The sequence below is a fragment of the Schistocerca piceifrons genome, chromosome 2, assembly GCF_021461385.2.
Source record: "Schistocerca piceifrons isolate TAMUIC-IGC-003096 chromosome 2, iqSchPice1.1, whole genome shotgun sequence".
NCBI lineage: Eukaryota > Metazoa > Arthropoda > Insecta > Orthoptera > Acrididae > Schistocerca > Schistocerca piceifrons.
In genome coordinates this window covers 220,285,989-220,301,670 of record NC_060139.1, presented here as the reverse complement: position 1 = coordinate 220,301,670, position 15,682 = coordinate 220,285,989, and the positions used below count along the sequence as shown (strand labels likewise).

At 43.5% G+C, this 15,682-nt stretch overlaps 1 protein-coding gene across 2 annotated transcripts in view; it reads right to left on the bottom strand.

The window, feature by feature from the left end:
• Nucleotides 1-2,055: 2,055 nt before the first annotated feature.
• Nucleotides 2,056-15,682, bottom strand: part of LOC124777053 (chromosome transmission fidelity protein 8 homolog) — a 40,532-nt gene continuing 26,905 nt past the window's right edge. For both annotated transcript variants that reach the window (XM_047252321.1, XM_047252322.1), the window contains exon 3: nucleotides 2,056-2,461. In XM_047252321.1, the coding sequence (XP_047108277.1) occupies nucleotides 2,255-2,461 (207 nt within the window). In that variant the 3' untranslated portion in view covers nucleotides 2,056-2,254. The remainder of the gene's footprint in view (nucleotides 2,462-15,682) is intronic.

Genomic DNA, 15,682 nt, shown 5'->3' with positions numbered 1-15,682 from the left:
CCTCACGCCCCACGTGTTGAGCAATTCGGCGGTACGTCCACCCGGCCTCCCGCATGCCCACTATACGCCCTCGCTCAAAGTCCGTCAACTGCACATACGGTTCACGTCCACGCTGTCGCGGCATGCTACCAGTGTTAAAGACTGCGATGGAGCTCCGTATGCCACGGCAAACTGGCTGACACTGACGGCGGCGGTGCACAAATGCTGCGCAGCTAGCGCCATTCGACGGCCAACACCGCGGTTCCTGGTGTGTCCGCTGCGCCGTGCGTGTGATCATTGCTTGTACAGCCCTCTCGCAGTGTCCGGAGCAAGTATGGTGGGTCTGACACACCGGTGTCAATGTGTTCTTTTTTCCATTTCCAGGAGTGTATAAAGTGTCTACAACAAGAAGGTGACACACATGTTTGTGAGTAAACTAACGTTACCGTTTGCAGCAGACTTATTTCATCTTTATGTAAGTAATGAAACTGCAAAAGTTTAAACAATAAGGATGCTAACTGGACAGTACAAAGATAAAAACATTTTTTCTAATACTGTAAAAAGAGTAGGATCACATTACCTAAATATATCTTTTTGAACATGACATCTGTGAACAGTGATTGCAAATGTAAAAGCATGTGAACAGCAAGGAAAACACAAGAACATTCTGTTTCTGATTGGTGTAATGAGGTTTTGTAATTGTGATTTGGTTTTCATATGAGAGGATTGTCGTTTTACAAGTAAGTTAAAATGCTCTTTTGGGTTAAGATTCGAACCAGTAATCTATGAACAAGATCTTATAAAATTTGATATTGTACCGTCCAAACAACTCAGTTGAAGTTGGCTAAAATGACAATATTCACTAAGAGTTTAATTTCATTGAATGATGCTATCCTTAGTTGCAACAGAGGGAGAGCATATTTCGAAGGTAAGTTAATGTTAGCTTTACAGTGCAACACATTTTTAATTAAGTTCGTGAACTTGTGCATCGAAGCGATGGCAATTCGCCGGTACAGTGCCACCACATTTTACACATATTCTCATTCTCTGGAACACTCAAAAACAATTTTTCATCTGTTTTACAAGTTATTTGTACAATATGGTACTAAATGTCATTTTTAACTCTTTTCCGAAATGTAAATCACAAAACAATACATCAATGTGAATTAGCATTATGACAGTTGGAGCAATGAGCTAGCCAGTGATGTCAGTCATCGCATGATTCGAATGGAATTTCATTTCCATTTTTATAAAAGAATACTGAAATTCAAGTGGGAAAAAAGCTTGTTAGGAGCATAAAATGACATAATTAATCAATTAAGACAATTTCCAGAAAACAGTCAAATGCCCTATTGTGTACACTGGGTGTAAACCGAATGAGGTAGCACTGCCTTAAACAAAGTGGCCTTGTATACGGGAGGGTGGAGGCACTTCATCCAGCCATCCTGACTACAGTTTTATGTTTTCCCTAAATTATTTCAGGCAAAGACCATGAATGTTTCTACGTTAAGGCTATGGCCTTACCTGCCTCATTCTTATCTTTCTAGACCTGTACATCTGTATATGCGAATTACTTTATTTTTGTTGCTCTTAAATTGCAATACCAAGGTATGTCCAAAATCTTTGTAAACCACTACTACTGTAAATTACTCTGCGGTTGTATCATTGTCATTGGCCCACATGATAATGTCATTCTCGTGAAAAATCTGTGTGTCTTTCAGCTATACATTGACTATTACAACTCCTCAGATACATGAGAGCAAAATATATGCATACTGCTGCCACCACTACTGCAGACTATTTTCAGTAAGAACATAAATCGACTGGGGACTGAAATACATTCATATTGAAATTTAATTTCTTATTATTGAATACAAATATGCAGATATTAAGTAATTTGATACCTTTAAGTTCTACTAGCATTTATGTTGATGGTTCTGTAATCATATCACATATGTAACATATATTTACAGATGTATCTGCAACTGCATAAGATGACATTGGCATTTTTCAACGACTGAAGTCCATCAAGATTAATAAAATTTGCTTTAGAAAGTTACTGAATAAAACAATGGATAATGATAAACACTCCTTTTAATTTTTATCATGTTTATTGTAGTTTTCTTCAAAATATTTACAACATGTACTATCAAAAAACTTTAGAGACAGTTCTGTACGTAAGGGTTGGGTGGGCGTATTAAATAATCTACACAATATATGGTACACACAAAATAAAATATACAGTCAACACATTTCAAACCATTCTTCATAATGTTCAAACAGATTTATTTACTGTTGCAATAATGGGTTTTGGGCGTGACTTGAAGAGAAGTTTTCTTTTTACAACAGCACGCACAAGGTACTCTGTTCTGGTGCTATCTTCTGACTTGTGCCTGACACGCTCTGCCACAATAAATGGTTTCTCCAGTGCTTGTTCCTTGCCGTAAAGGATATGGTGGCCAACTATTAGAACAGGGGCTCCCTGTATTAAAAAAAATCAGTCATACAAAGCAGGCTTTCACAGCTGGTATTTAAATTCTTGGTCATTTTATTTGTATAGACTTTGTGTGCTAGGCACAAGACACAAAACCATGCCTTAGACTTCGCCTAATGCCCATTAAACTACCAAGAATGTAAATCTAAAGTTTTAATCATAAACATGAGAATACAATTTATGACGGCTGTTAAAATTACAAACCTAAACCCACAAAAGTGTACAATGAGTGCAAGGATTTAGACTGTTCATTATACAAGGGCTCTTCGGAAAGTAAGGCCCACTGGTTGCGAAATGAAAACCACAGTGAAAATGGATATTTTTTTTTTTTTCCTCAAAGCTTATCTGTTTGACGGTCATTTTGTTGTGCCTGTCTGAGTATATGGTGAGTAGCAATCTATCCTTTTCACAATATTTCCATTAGTATAGGGATATAGTTGGAATTTTGAAAATATGTTAAGGAAAATGACAGTACTCAAATACAATACTGACAGAGAAACACACTGCTAGACTTCAGTAGAAGTATAGGATCCTTCTCGGAGAAGTGAAAGAAATTGGTTCAGGCATGTTTGCCAGGAGGAGAAAGAGGGAGGGTGCTGAATGACAACACAGGCTGGACATGCTTACAAGTAAATGTAGCTCCAGCCTATGTACGGAGGGCAGGACTTTGGCTGGTCTATTTCCAATAATAAAATACCAACAATCGTTATTTTGGTTTTATTTTTTGGGCAACCAGTTTCGGTATTACATTACGTCATTTCTGGCCTGCATACATCAAGTAACCCTCATGTTGGGAACCAATGCAGTAAAGTCAACTGGTCATGAGCACGTGTGTTCCTCGAGTTGCTGACAACTGTGCAAGGAGCGCACATGCCCATGGGAAAAAAAGATCTTCACAATACCAGTTAACATTGCTGCATTTCACGACACAAGGGTTACTCGATATATGCAGGCCTGAAGATGACATAATGTAATGCCGAAACTGGTTGACAACAAATAAAACCAAAACAATGGCTGTTGGTATTTTATTATTAGATGCCTACAAGTGGCCAACAGTTTTAGGTCCACTACGTCTCATATTATGCACCAGGTGATACACTAACATGCTATGTGAAATTTTGTAAGATCCAAATGGATAAAAAATGAAGTGGAGCCAACACAAGCAAACAGCTGAACCCACCAAGTTTTACTCTTAGTAGTATCTGTCATTGTGTTGACCTAAAGACATGTGTGTTGGCTTATTTTTGCATGTTTTTACTCCTTGTTGTCTTACAGGGCAGAAAACTTCAAGCAAAAAGGGAGTTTATTTAGCAGAGTTGAGCAATAAGAACATTGTGTACATCTTGCAGAGGCTCTTAGAATTCTTACAGTCATTTCCTAATACATTTAATCCATTTTTCCCCCACAGGTAGTGAAAGTCAGTTCACTTGAACTGTCATGTATAAGGTCACAATATAAGACACACAAACAATTTTCATACATACTCTGCCTCCTTGTTGAGGTTCCAGGGATGCCACTAGTTTCTCCAAGCGAAATTCCATGATTTATAGACACATTTTAGCATTTCTCCCTGACAAATTTTGACAGTTATTGATGAATTGAGAGGGTTTATGAAGCCAAACAGCGAGACCATCAGTCCCACAACTCCAAAGTTACTCACAGAGGAAAGCGGGTCAGCTAAAAGTGGATGGATCCAGTGAGGGAAGTCAAACAATAAAACAAAGAAGTTAAAACACTCACAGTAAAAGGCATAGAAGGTTAGACCAAATCTAAAAATGGATAAAAAGAATGATCTTTCCATGGCGGAGTGGTCACAGGGTCCCAGATAGAGAAAAGGTGAAGAGAGTCCCCAATCACAATCACACTGCCTCTGCTCCAGGAGTAAAGCAAAACCTTATACCTGGAAATAACCACTTTCACAGAGGAAACTGAGGACCGTTCAATCATCCATGAAATATCTGCTAATACTGAAATTAAGGAGGACTATACTTAGCACGAAGGGGACATTCTACCGATGTGGGATATCAGCAATCTGGCTCCCCAACCATATTGTTGGGGTGGTTCGTTACACAGGAGGACACAGTGGGTAAGCCTGGTATGGCCAACACGTAGACGGCATAAAGAAGTGGACTCCTTCTGAGAAGAGGGGAAGGAAGAGCACGAAAGTGCAGCAGTCGCCCTGATTGTGTGGAGTTTACTACTAAGAGCAGTTTCGCACCAAATGTCATTCCAGTTTTGTGCAAAGAGAGATGTGACATAGATATGCATATCCGCAGCTGGAGTTACAAAAAGGAATGGAGCGCGAGTATCAGCTTATCTAGCCACACAGTCAGCCCGTTCATTCCCTGGGATACCGACGTTACTTGGGACTCAGAGAAAGATAACTGAGCAGGCAGCATGGCCAAAGAAGGAGAGAAGGTCATGGAAAGCAGAGACCAAAAGATGATGAGAGCAGCAGGCTGCTAAATGAGTCAGTACATATTAAAAACTGTGGAGGGAGGCCTGAGTAACAAAATGGAGGATCTTGGTAATAGCTAGCAGCTCTGCTGTTAACACATTACATGATCCCAGCAATAAATGTTCTAAGCCAGTAGGAGACGTGAAAGTGTATCCCACTTTATCTATCTTCTTAGAACCATCAGTGTAGAAGACAATAGCACCCTAGAACTCTGCCAGGATGGAAAGTACTAAAGGCCGGAAGACCATAGGGGCAACAGAAGAGACCTTAGGACACTGGAATAGGTTGGTCCTAATCCGTGGTCTAAGCACCATCCAAGGGGGGGTCTGAGAGGAAATACACAGTACGCATTTCAGGGAATGGAGATGGAGATCCTGAACAGAGGGAAGTGAGATGCATTCCAACCGGCTATCCCACCCATGGGCAGTGATCAGGAGGGAGACGTCCCTAGCTTGCAAAAATGACAGGGTATGCAGGACGGTCAGGGAATCTGCGAATGGCTTCATCATATTAGTAGAGTGGAGAATCCCCACTTCTGTGAGGAGACTGTCAATGGGACTAGTGTGAAAGGAACCAACAGGATCAAGTATTTTCAGAGCGGAAGGAGCCACTGAGCCATATACTTGACTTCTATAATCTAGTCTGGACAAGATCAGAGTATTGTGAAGATGGAGAAGAGTAGCATGGTCCACACCTCAAGATGTGTGCGCCAGGAAGCAGATAGCATTAAGCTTCCGCATGCATGTTGCCTTCAGGCGGCAAATATGGGTTAGCCACGTGAACTTTTCACAAAAAAAAGGCCCAAGAAACAGAACTGTGCTGTAACATCTATAAGCTGGTCACCTAAATGAAGTTCTAGAATAGGGTGTAAAATGAATTGATGACAAAAATGCATAACCCACGATTTTGATGGAGAAAATTGGAAACCACGTGAGACAGCCCACACACAGAGCCATTGGATGGCGTCTAGTAGTTGGCACTCAGCAGACACTACTGAGTGGGAGCTGCACCAGATGTAAAAATCATTGACATACAATGCTGGGTAACCTGAGGGCCAACAAAGGTTACAAGCCCATTGATAGCTATGAAGAAGTGTGTGACACTTAATATAGATAGCATTCTCCTGAATCCGAGAGACGCTGAGTGAAGTACCAACTGGAACCTGGAAGAGCCGGTGGGATAAAAAAAAATCATGAATAAAAATCGCAAGGGAGTCGCGAAAGCCCCAATCAAGGAGGGTAACTACAATGCGATGGCGTCGAGCCATGTCGTATGCTTTATGTACGTCAAAGACAACGGTGACAAGGTGCCAACTGTTAGTAAAAGCCAGTCAGATTGCAGTTTCAAATCTGAGTAAATGGTCAGTTGGAGATTGTCCTTCCCAGAAGTCACACCGATATGGGGAGAAAAGACCTCGAGATTCGAGTACCCAACATAATCTGAAGCTACCACCCTCTCAAGCAGTTTACAAAGTACTTTCGTCAGGTTACTTGGGCAGTAGCTGTTGAGAGACGTTGGGTTCTTCCCAGGCTTAAGGAGAGGGATAACTACACTGTCTCGTCATTGTGAGGGGGAGGTACCCGTGAAGCAAACATGGTTGAAGACCCTCAGTATATATTGCCTCTGTGTAATGTCCAAGTGTTGGATCATCTAGTTGTGGATGGAATCTGGACCTGGGGCCATGTCATGTGCCTGCAAGAATTCCCATTCAGTGAAGGGTTCATTATAGGGTTCAGCTTGGTAAGGGTTGAAACAGAAGGGATGTCTGTTCAGCTCTGTGTTTCTGAGAGAGAAAAGTGGCAGGATAGGAAGAGGACGCCGATACTGTTGCAAAGTGTTCTGCAAGGACCAGTGGATCAGCAGCCAGAGCACCTTGGACGATAAGCCCCTGGACAGTTGACTGTCACTGGTGGGCCGGAAGGCTACAGAGCTTGGACCAAACCTGTGATGAAGAGCCACAAGTCCCCGGGGAGGAAACATTGTGCTTCCAACATTCCTTTTTACTCCACTTAAGGTAACGACCCTTAGCACAGAGACACTTAAAAGTGAGGAGGTTGGTCAGTGAAGGGTATAGTTTTAAGTCGGTTCAGCGCCCGTTGGCAGTACTAGACAGCAACTGCCACAGGACCTTTGGATAGGGGGACAGCAGTGCCAGCAACACGAAGAATAGTGGCAGAAATACCCTGCACGACCGCATCAATGCAGTTCAAGAGAGAGGTATCTAAGTGCACAGCAGACGTATAAAAAGGCCAATTGGCCCTGTGGAGTGCCCAATGTGGGGTCCTGTCTGCCTGGCGGCGGCAGGAGAAAGACAAAATCACTGCGAAGTGGTCACTGTAACAAGGATCATCAGGGAGTGACCAATGTTGGCAAGCCAAGAGAGCAGCGGAAGAGATTGTGAGATCAAGAACAGTAAAGGTTCCATGAGCGGCACTGAAGTGGGTAAGGAAACTGTCACTGAGGAGAGACAAATCGAAGTCTGTGGATATGACCAGCAACAAACTATCCATTCGCATGAATGGACACAGGCAGACAGTGTTTGTTGGTCATGAGGATCACCCTGTGGCTAAACATGCCTTGGTGCACGGCCAACACATCTTGGCACAGTGTTACACCGTCCGGGTTATCTGGATACTTCCCACTAAAACCAACCTGTCAGAACTCCAGAGATGGGAACTTGCCCTTCAGTATATCCTCTCTTCTCGTTATCCGCCAGGCCTCAACCTCCGCTAATTTCAAGTTGCCGCCGCTCATACCTCACCTGTCTTTCAACAACATCTTTGCCTCTGTACTTCCGCCTCGACTGACATCTCTGCCCAAACTCTTTGCCTTTACAAATGTCTGCTTGTGTCTGTGTATGTGCGGATGGATGTGTGTGTGTGTGTGTGTGTGTGTGTGTGTGTGTGTGTGTGTGTGTGTGTGTGTGCGTGCGCGCAAATGTATACCTGTCCTTTTTTCCCCCCTAAGGTAAGTCTTTCCGCTCCCGGGATTGGAATGACTCCTTACACTCTTCCTTAAAACCCACATCCTTTCGTCTTTCCCTCTCCTTCCCTCTTTCCTGATGAAGCAACCGTTGGTTGCGAAAGCTTGAATTTTGTGTGAATGTTTGTGTTTGTTTGTGTGTCTATCGACCTGCCAGCGCTTTCGTTGGGTAAGTCACATCATCTTTGTTTTTAGATATATTTTTCCCACGTGGAATGTTTCCCTCTATTATATTCAAAGTCTGTAGTAAGTTGGTCAAGTACAAGACACCTACCCAAAAGAAGTGGTATTCCCCCACAGGGGTGGTGTGCACTGAAGCCCCAAGGAGGAGATGTGGGGGGCAGGAGTTGCTGTATTAAGGTAGACAGTCCAACATGAGGAACTGGCCTACCTGGAGGGAGGTAGACATTGCAAACGGTCATTGCCACAGTCTGCATTCTAACTGCTATCGCTTCCAGGTTGGTATGAAGAGGGCTCTGTCACTAATGACATTGGTGTGAACCAAAGTGCAGACCCCTCCAAAAGCTATCCTGGGGCCGGCACGGTTCCGAGAGAATGCTCAATAACACGAAACTTTAAGCCTGGTCATCACAAAAGTGAGTTTCTTGAGGAGCAAGACAGAATGAAAAGTAGGAGGCAACAATGAATTATATTTCTGGAAGGTGGGGATAATATCCATTGCGATTCCACTGGATTATCGTGGGATGAGAGCCCAGGTGAGTCGTAAAGAAGGGGAGGGGAAGTCAAGTCATGTGGTCCGTGGTCTTCGCCAATGAGGATGGGGTGACATCCATAAAAACTGTGTCTGATTCGGGATGAAGTGGAGGGGCAAAGCCCTCTGGATAGCTGGGGAAGCATCATCCTTTGACTTGCGCAGCTTCTTCTTCTCCATCGGAGGGAGGAAGGAGGCGTTATGAGTATGGGAACAGCCGGCAGCGATGTCAGGATCGGACAGAGAGTGAGCAGCTTTGGGGCCCTCTGAGCGGTCTCTCCTCCGGCCTGAGCTTTCTGTCCTGCGATTGCCAGGGAGGGGTGTTCCAAGATGGAGCCCCATCCCTAGCAGGAGCTAAAGAGGAAGTTTTCCCTGGCTTAGGAAGAGGAGGAGCAGTTCTGGGAGGGGAAGGGATGGGAGCCACCAAGAGTGAGGAAACAGAAGGGGGGGAGGATGGTGGTGAGGGGGAGGGGTGAGGAGGGGAAGGCGTAACTGAGATTTACAGGGTGAATGCTGTTAAATTTCTTCCAGGCTTCAAAGTAGCTGAGACGATCTAGGGTCTTTATTTCCAGAGTTCTTTCTTCCTTCACGTACACTGGGCACTCCAGTGAGTGGGGAGAATGGACACCGGAGCAGTTTACACAGTTAGGCAGTGGGGTGCAAGGGCTCCCCACATGAAGAGGGCAGCCACAGTCACCACACATGGGAGTGGCATCGCATCACGAGGACATGTGGCCAATCATGAAGCAATGCATGGGAGGTGGAATGTATGGTTTCACATTGCTTATGTACACCATTACCTCGACCTTCTCGGGCAGGGTACCCCTGAAATGCCATGATGAAAGTGCCAGTGTCTACACAATGGTCCTTAGTGGCTTTCTGGACACGCCGAACGAAATGAAAGTCATGTTGCTCCAGATTCGTCATAAGTTCATCGAACTCGAGGAGAAGGTCTCTATAGAAAATTACATCCTGTGCCATACTGAGTGACTTGTGATGAGCAATAGTCACGGGGTTGTCTCCTAAATGGTTGCAGGCACATATGTAAAAAAAAATAAGTTTGTTGGCGGCAAAAGTCTCCCTGTCGTTCCTGGTACAGAACAGGTACCATGGAACAGGTCTAACCCCAAGCCAGCACATCTGGCCCTCCTCCCAAGGCGTATCCAAGGGGGGTAATGCTAGAAAGGCAGGAAAGGAACTGAGACAGAACTACATTAAGGAAGAGACGGGGCCGCAGTAGAGCGGCCAGACAGTTTAACATGTTTGATGTGCCAAACATCTACCCTGGTGCCACCAACTCTGAATAGGGGCTTGCCTTGTGGGCACCACCCAGCTACAGCAATCGCCATCTGGCAGGATGGTCACTGCCGGGAGTTCTGATGCCTTGAAAATATGGGCAACCACCCCTAGGCTTGTACGAGGCATTCAGAGCACAGATACTGTTCTGGCATAATCGCAAGTGCCCGAACGACGAAGAAAAACGAAAGACCAGAGAAGGAGGTGAGGAAAGGTCAGCCAATGGCACACGGAACTGGACCGCGACGCAGAGACTTTGCCTACTGTGACGACTATCACTGCATGTTAGTTGTAACACCAACATATCTCCAAAGTTAAGTATTGTCAATTACTTTATAGAAATAAAACTACTATTGTTATTTGTTTGAATTGTTGTATAGCAATCTGAGAACACTAGATCCCTTAGGCAGGTACCAGCGATGTGATTCCTGTGCTATTGCGGGGGGGGGGGGGCACTCAGCCAGATGGGTACATAACAGCCCCACCACATGTACTAGGTACTGAGCTGGTGACCTTGCAAAGAGGCAAAAGGGCTTTGGCGGGGAGGGAGGGGAAGGGGGAAAAGGGAGTGGGAGAGGAGGAGGATGGGGAGAGGAATCCATGCCGAAGACGTGAGGGAGGGAGTTCTTCCCCATCTGGCTCACACTACAGATTTAAAATTTAGAGAAGGAGGTCAAATACCTGAGGGGGACCAAAAAAGAAAAGCTAGAAACAAAGAGGAAAAGCAACCAACCAAAACCGTAAGAAAGCAAAGTCATGAGGAAAGGCAGGTCGAAATAAAGAAGAACACCAAGAGAAGGAACGGAAGGGGCACAAAGGGAAAGGAAGGACAGGGAAGGAGAAGATGGAAGGGGACGCAGTCCGGGAAAGCATGAAGGCTGCAATAGCTCAGGGATCCATGTGCACCACTCACGTACCCACCAAAGAGCTGTTGGCCCCCTGAGAGGACAAATTTTGACATCTCATGGTTAAGTAAAGACGTAAGTTAGCACAAAATGCAAGGACTTCTATATTTCTTAACATGTGAGCAAAAATCTTAACATCAACATCTTTTGAAATGATCTGTTTTTAGATGGAGAAAGCAAGTCAAATATTGTGTGTTTCATTAAGACCACAGATGTTATTTTATTTCAATAAAACGAAACACACTTTGTGACAAAAATACATATTTCATTGGAATTGCAGGACAGATTTCAGAAATAACCTCAGAAAAAAGTTGGCCTCTTGAAAGAAGTGTATAAGGCATGGAAGAGTTGTGTAAACCAACACTATAGGTGACTGCGAATAAAATATTAGTTCTACTATGTTTGTTATTCTCAGTTATTGCCCACCGTGTTATGTCTATTATTTTACAGGTATTGTGTGGTTTTTCCTTCACGAAATATGTGAGTACACAGTGTACAAACTGCCAGTGACTCCACTATTTTCTTTCTCTTATCGAAGTGCCAAAATGTACTAGAATAAATAAAATGTCTACAAACTGCCGCACTGTACAATGTTCTTGCGTTGAGACACTCACAATTTCTGAAATCCATTGCCCGTGGGTTCTGGCCTGCCAAGGAGCACCACAGTCCTGAGTCCACAGATAAACCAAGAAAATCTGTCGCATTACACCACACACAAACAGAGCTCACCTACAGGCAGATCGGTGAGACTAGATCCAATGGGCAGGACTTACACATTAGTGGGAAATGATGGTCTTCAAATTGGCAGGCCCAGTCAGTTAGAGATACTCACAGAAATGTTCTGCGGTTTTGGCCCGTTATGGAAGTCCACTGGTGTAGCCAGCTATTTACAAGTCACAGACACCATGTTGACGAAATGAGACCGCAGTGATCAATCCATGCAACAGATAACTTGCGTGAATGCTCTGAAAATCAATACTAATGATGACAGGTAACAACTCACCGTGAAGATGATCGCCGAGTCGCAGACAGGCACATGCGAAAGACAATCACACTCTCACAACTAAATTTTTGGCCACAGCCTTTGTCAGAACACAAGAGCACACACAACCATTCAGACACTCGTGCACACATGACTGCTGTCTCTGGCCACTTCGTTAACAGTCTCTGATAACCAGATCCAAACAACCCTCTCCTCACACACCCCTGCCTCTTGTCGGCAGCTACTAGACTAGAGCAGCAAGAAGTGGTGGCAGCACTGACTGAAAGCTGAGGGGAGCAGCAGAAAGGGAAGAAGCAATAAGAATGACGTAGTAGGCAAGCAGCTCACATACTAAGCTGCACCCACCCAATGATGATGCATGATGCCTTGGTAAACAAACCATTTCATCTACTGAGACAAAAGCCAGATTTTTCCAGTTTTTTTTTTCCTTCAAATTCCGTTGATTTCCCCGACACATTTGAAATTCCCTCCCCGATTTCCAGAACTTGCAGCAACTCTGGGTTCAGAATGGATTTATGTACTCTGATGTAAAGCTATTCAACAAACAAAGCAAGAAATTTGGAAATCAAACAAGTTCAAACTAAAATTAAAAACATCCTTCCTTAGCCCGTCTTTTTGCCAATTATCTGAATATCTAGAAACAAAAATCTAGAAAGTTCTGTTAGCTACATGATACAGCAGAATCTCAATAGTTTGTCATTCTTTTCCGTATTTTCCTGCAGAGTTACATCCATTTGGAATTCGCAATCCCAAATGCGTCAACCACATGTTAAAATGACTTGTTTATACATTCTCCCTCATCACTTAACATGCTCAAATTTGGCTGTTTGATCACAGCAACTTTTGTCGCCGTGAGTTCTGTAATTGGTGGGAGTAGGATGTTTGGAGCCAGAGGGGGTGAGGACACTTGAGGAGAGAGATTCCTGTTTAGTACAGGCAAGCTATGGTAGAAATGACATTTAGAAATAGCTCATATGGCCTGAAAGTCTCTTGGACATGCAGCCAGATTGATCGCTCATTGTAGGACGAATTTTCGACAGTATAAAATGTCATCATCCATCATCATCAAGTTACTCCTGTTGACCGACTTCCTGGGCCAGTGGGTGCAGTATATATACCAGTTTGTCTCCTCTGTCCACTGACCCTGTGTAAGGACTTCGCTATGTTTGGTGTTCAGTTTTCGCTGCATTTGGTGAATTTCCAGTGCCGGAGCCCACACTAGACTAAATTGAAACCCATCATTCTTGTTGATGAAGTTCTCATGTAGCCACATTTCGACAACATGCTTGTACGCAGTTACAATAGTGGGATGTGTTTTGCAGAATTTGTGTGTCTTTGTATTTCATTTTGTGGTTAGTTTCAAGGCAATGTGTTCAGCAATTGCTGATTTTGTGGGCTACTGGAGGTCGGTGCGCCACTTGTGTTCATGTGCACCTTGCTTCAATTGTGCAAATATTCTGTCCAATATACGCTTTCCCACATTCGCATGGTAAGTAATACCCTTTTTTTGTCGTCAGTCTACTGACTGGTTTGATGCGGCCCGCCACGAATTCCTTTCCTGAGCTAACCTCTTCATCTCAGAGTAGCACTTGCAACCTACGTCCTCAATTATTTGCTCGACGTATTCCAATCTCTGTCTTCCTCTACAGTTTTTGCCCTCTATAGCTCCCTCTAGTACCATGGAAGTCATTCCCTCATGTCTTAGCAGATGTCCTATCACCCTGTCCCTTCTCCTTATCAATGTTTTCCACATATTCCTTTCCTCTCCGATTCTGCGTTGAACCACCTCATTCCTTACCTTATCAGTCCACCTAATTTTCAACATTCGTATATAGCACCACATCTCAATTGCTTTGATTCTCTTCTGTTCCGGTTTTCCCACAGTCCATGTTTCACTACCATACAATGCTGTACTCCAGACGTACATCCTCAGAAATTTCTTCCTCAAATTAAGGCCGGTATTTGATATTAGTAGACTTCTCTTGGCCAGAAATGCCTTTTTTGCCATAGCGAGTCTGCTGTTGATGTCCTCCTTGCTCCGTCCGTCATTGGTTATTTTACTGCCTAGGTAGCAGAATTCCTGAACTTCATTGACTTGGTGACCATCAATCCTGATGTTAAGTTTCTCGCTTTTCTCATTTCTACTACTTCTCATTACTTTCATCTTTCTCCGATTTACTCTCAAACCATACTGTGTACTCATTAGACTGTTCATTCCGTTCAGCAGATCATTTAATTCTTCTTCACTACGCTCCGGATTTCCGGAGTCCCATATAAACTTTTACTGTCGCCGTGTAGTCTCTTACTGCCCCAAAATGGGATTTGTCTTTCAACATCTCTACTCAGATCTAGTTAATTAATATTTGCTAGTTCCAGCAGCTCACACATGTGAAAGAAAATGACTGGGGGAAGGAGGCAAAGAAAAAGTTATGAGAGCTACCAGTGAAATCTTGCATTTAAACGTATGACGAGAAAGAAAAATAAGAATCTGAAGAAAGAAACCACATGCAAGACAATCACCCTTTTATTAGTTTGAAAATCGATTATGACTCGCAAAAAGCCAACTTTTTAAGTATAGAATTAGAGGCAGACAGCGACTGTTCACACTGTATAATACAACAAACAACAGTTTCGATTAATTTGTTTCTACTGTCCTCATTGCTTTAACATTACGTAAGTGTTTTAATGGAAGTGAAAAAGAAAAGTTGCACATAATATGTTGATGGAAAAACAACAACTGAAAAAAGGACACAAAACAAACATAACTGTCATTAAACCAGAATATACCTATGTTTGAGAACCATTAATTCTGTACAGGAAGGCAGATACCAAACATTCTGTATTAAAAAAAGATAAATTAAGAAAAATCCTAGGACAAAAATGCAGAGATGATCAGATTAAGAAGCAACCTACAACATCACACAGTGCAGAAACATTTGTAGTGACACTAGAAAATGACAATTAAACCTAGGGTGAGCTTGTTAGTGTATTTTATACACCAGAGTCACCTTTTGCACTTTACTAGAAGAATGCCAAGTCTTGAGCCGATCTCACTGGTGATGCCTTTCTAGTCACTGTTCAGCTTCTGTTTAGTTGTGTCAGAGTGATTTCAGCATCAACAAGATCAAGAGCAATAATAAGTTATTCGTGGAACTGCAGCTACGGTGTAACGTATACACCATGCACCTGGTCAGATAAGTACTATTTCAAATTGTCAATGTTTCCTCTTGTACATTTACACAAAGCATTGAGCTAAAAGTGGTATATTTTAGACACATCCATTATTATATTTGATAAGTACACACAGAAAAATGAAAACTCCCCCCCCCCCCCCGCTTCTCTCTCTCTCTCTCTCTCTCTCTCTCTCTAACACACACACACACACACACACACACACACACACACACACACACACACAAGTACCTACATGGTGCTAGCTGGAGTAACAGTGCCAAAACTATTTTTAGCGAGGTGGACTGTGTGTGGTGGGTAGAGGGAGAGGGAGGTGGGAGACAGGGAGAAGCGCTGAGGTTGGCTGATGGCTCGGATTGACGCAGTCGGTTTGCCGGCTAGGAATGATGGAGGGACGGGTAGCAGGTATACAGGCCTGTTTCGGCTGGTGGTAAACAGCACAAGCTGAAGGCAATGTGGGACATGAATTGGAAGAATGCGATAAAATGCACGAAGTGGAACTGTTGGGTGGAGGGTGAGGGGCAGTGGATTACGTGAGAGTGATGCCAGAACATTTATAGGAGCAGAAAATGTGTTGTAAGGACAACTCTCATCTGCATAGTTCACAGAAGCTGGTGGTGAAAGGAAATATCCTGATGGCATGGGTTGTGAAGCAGCCACT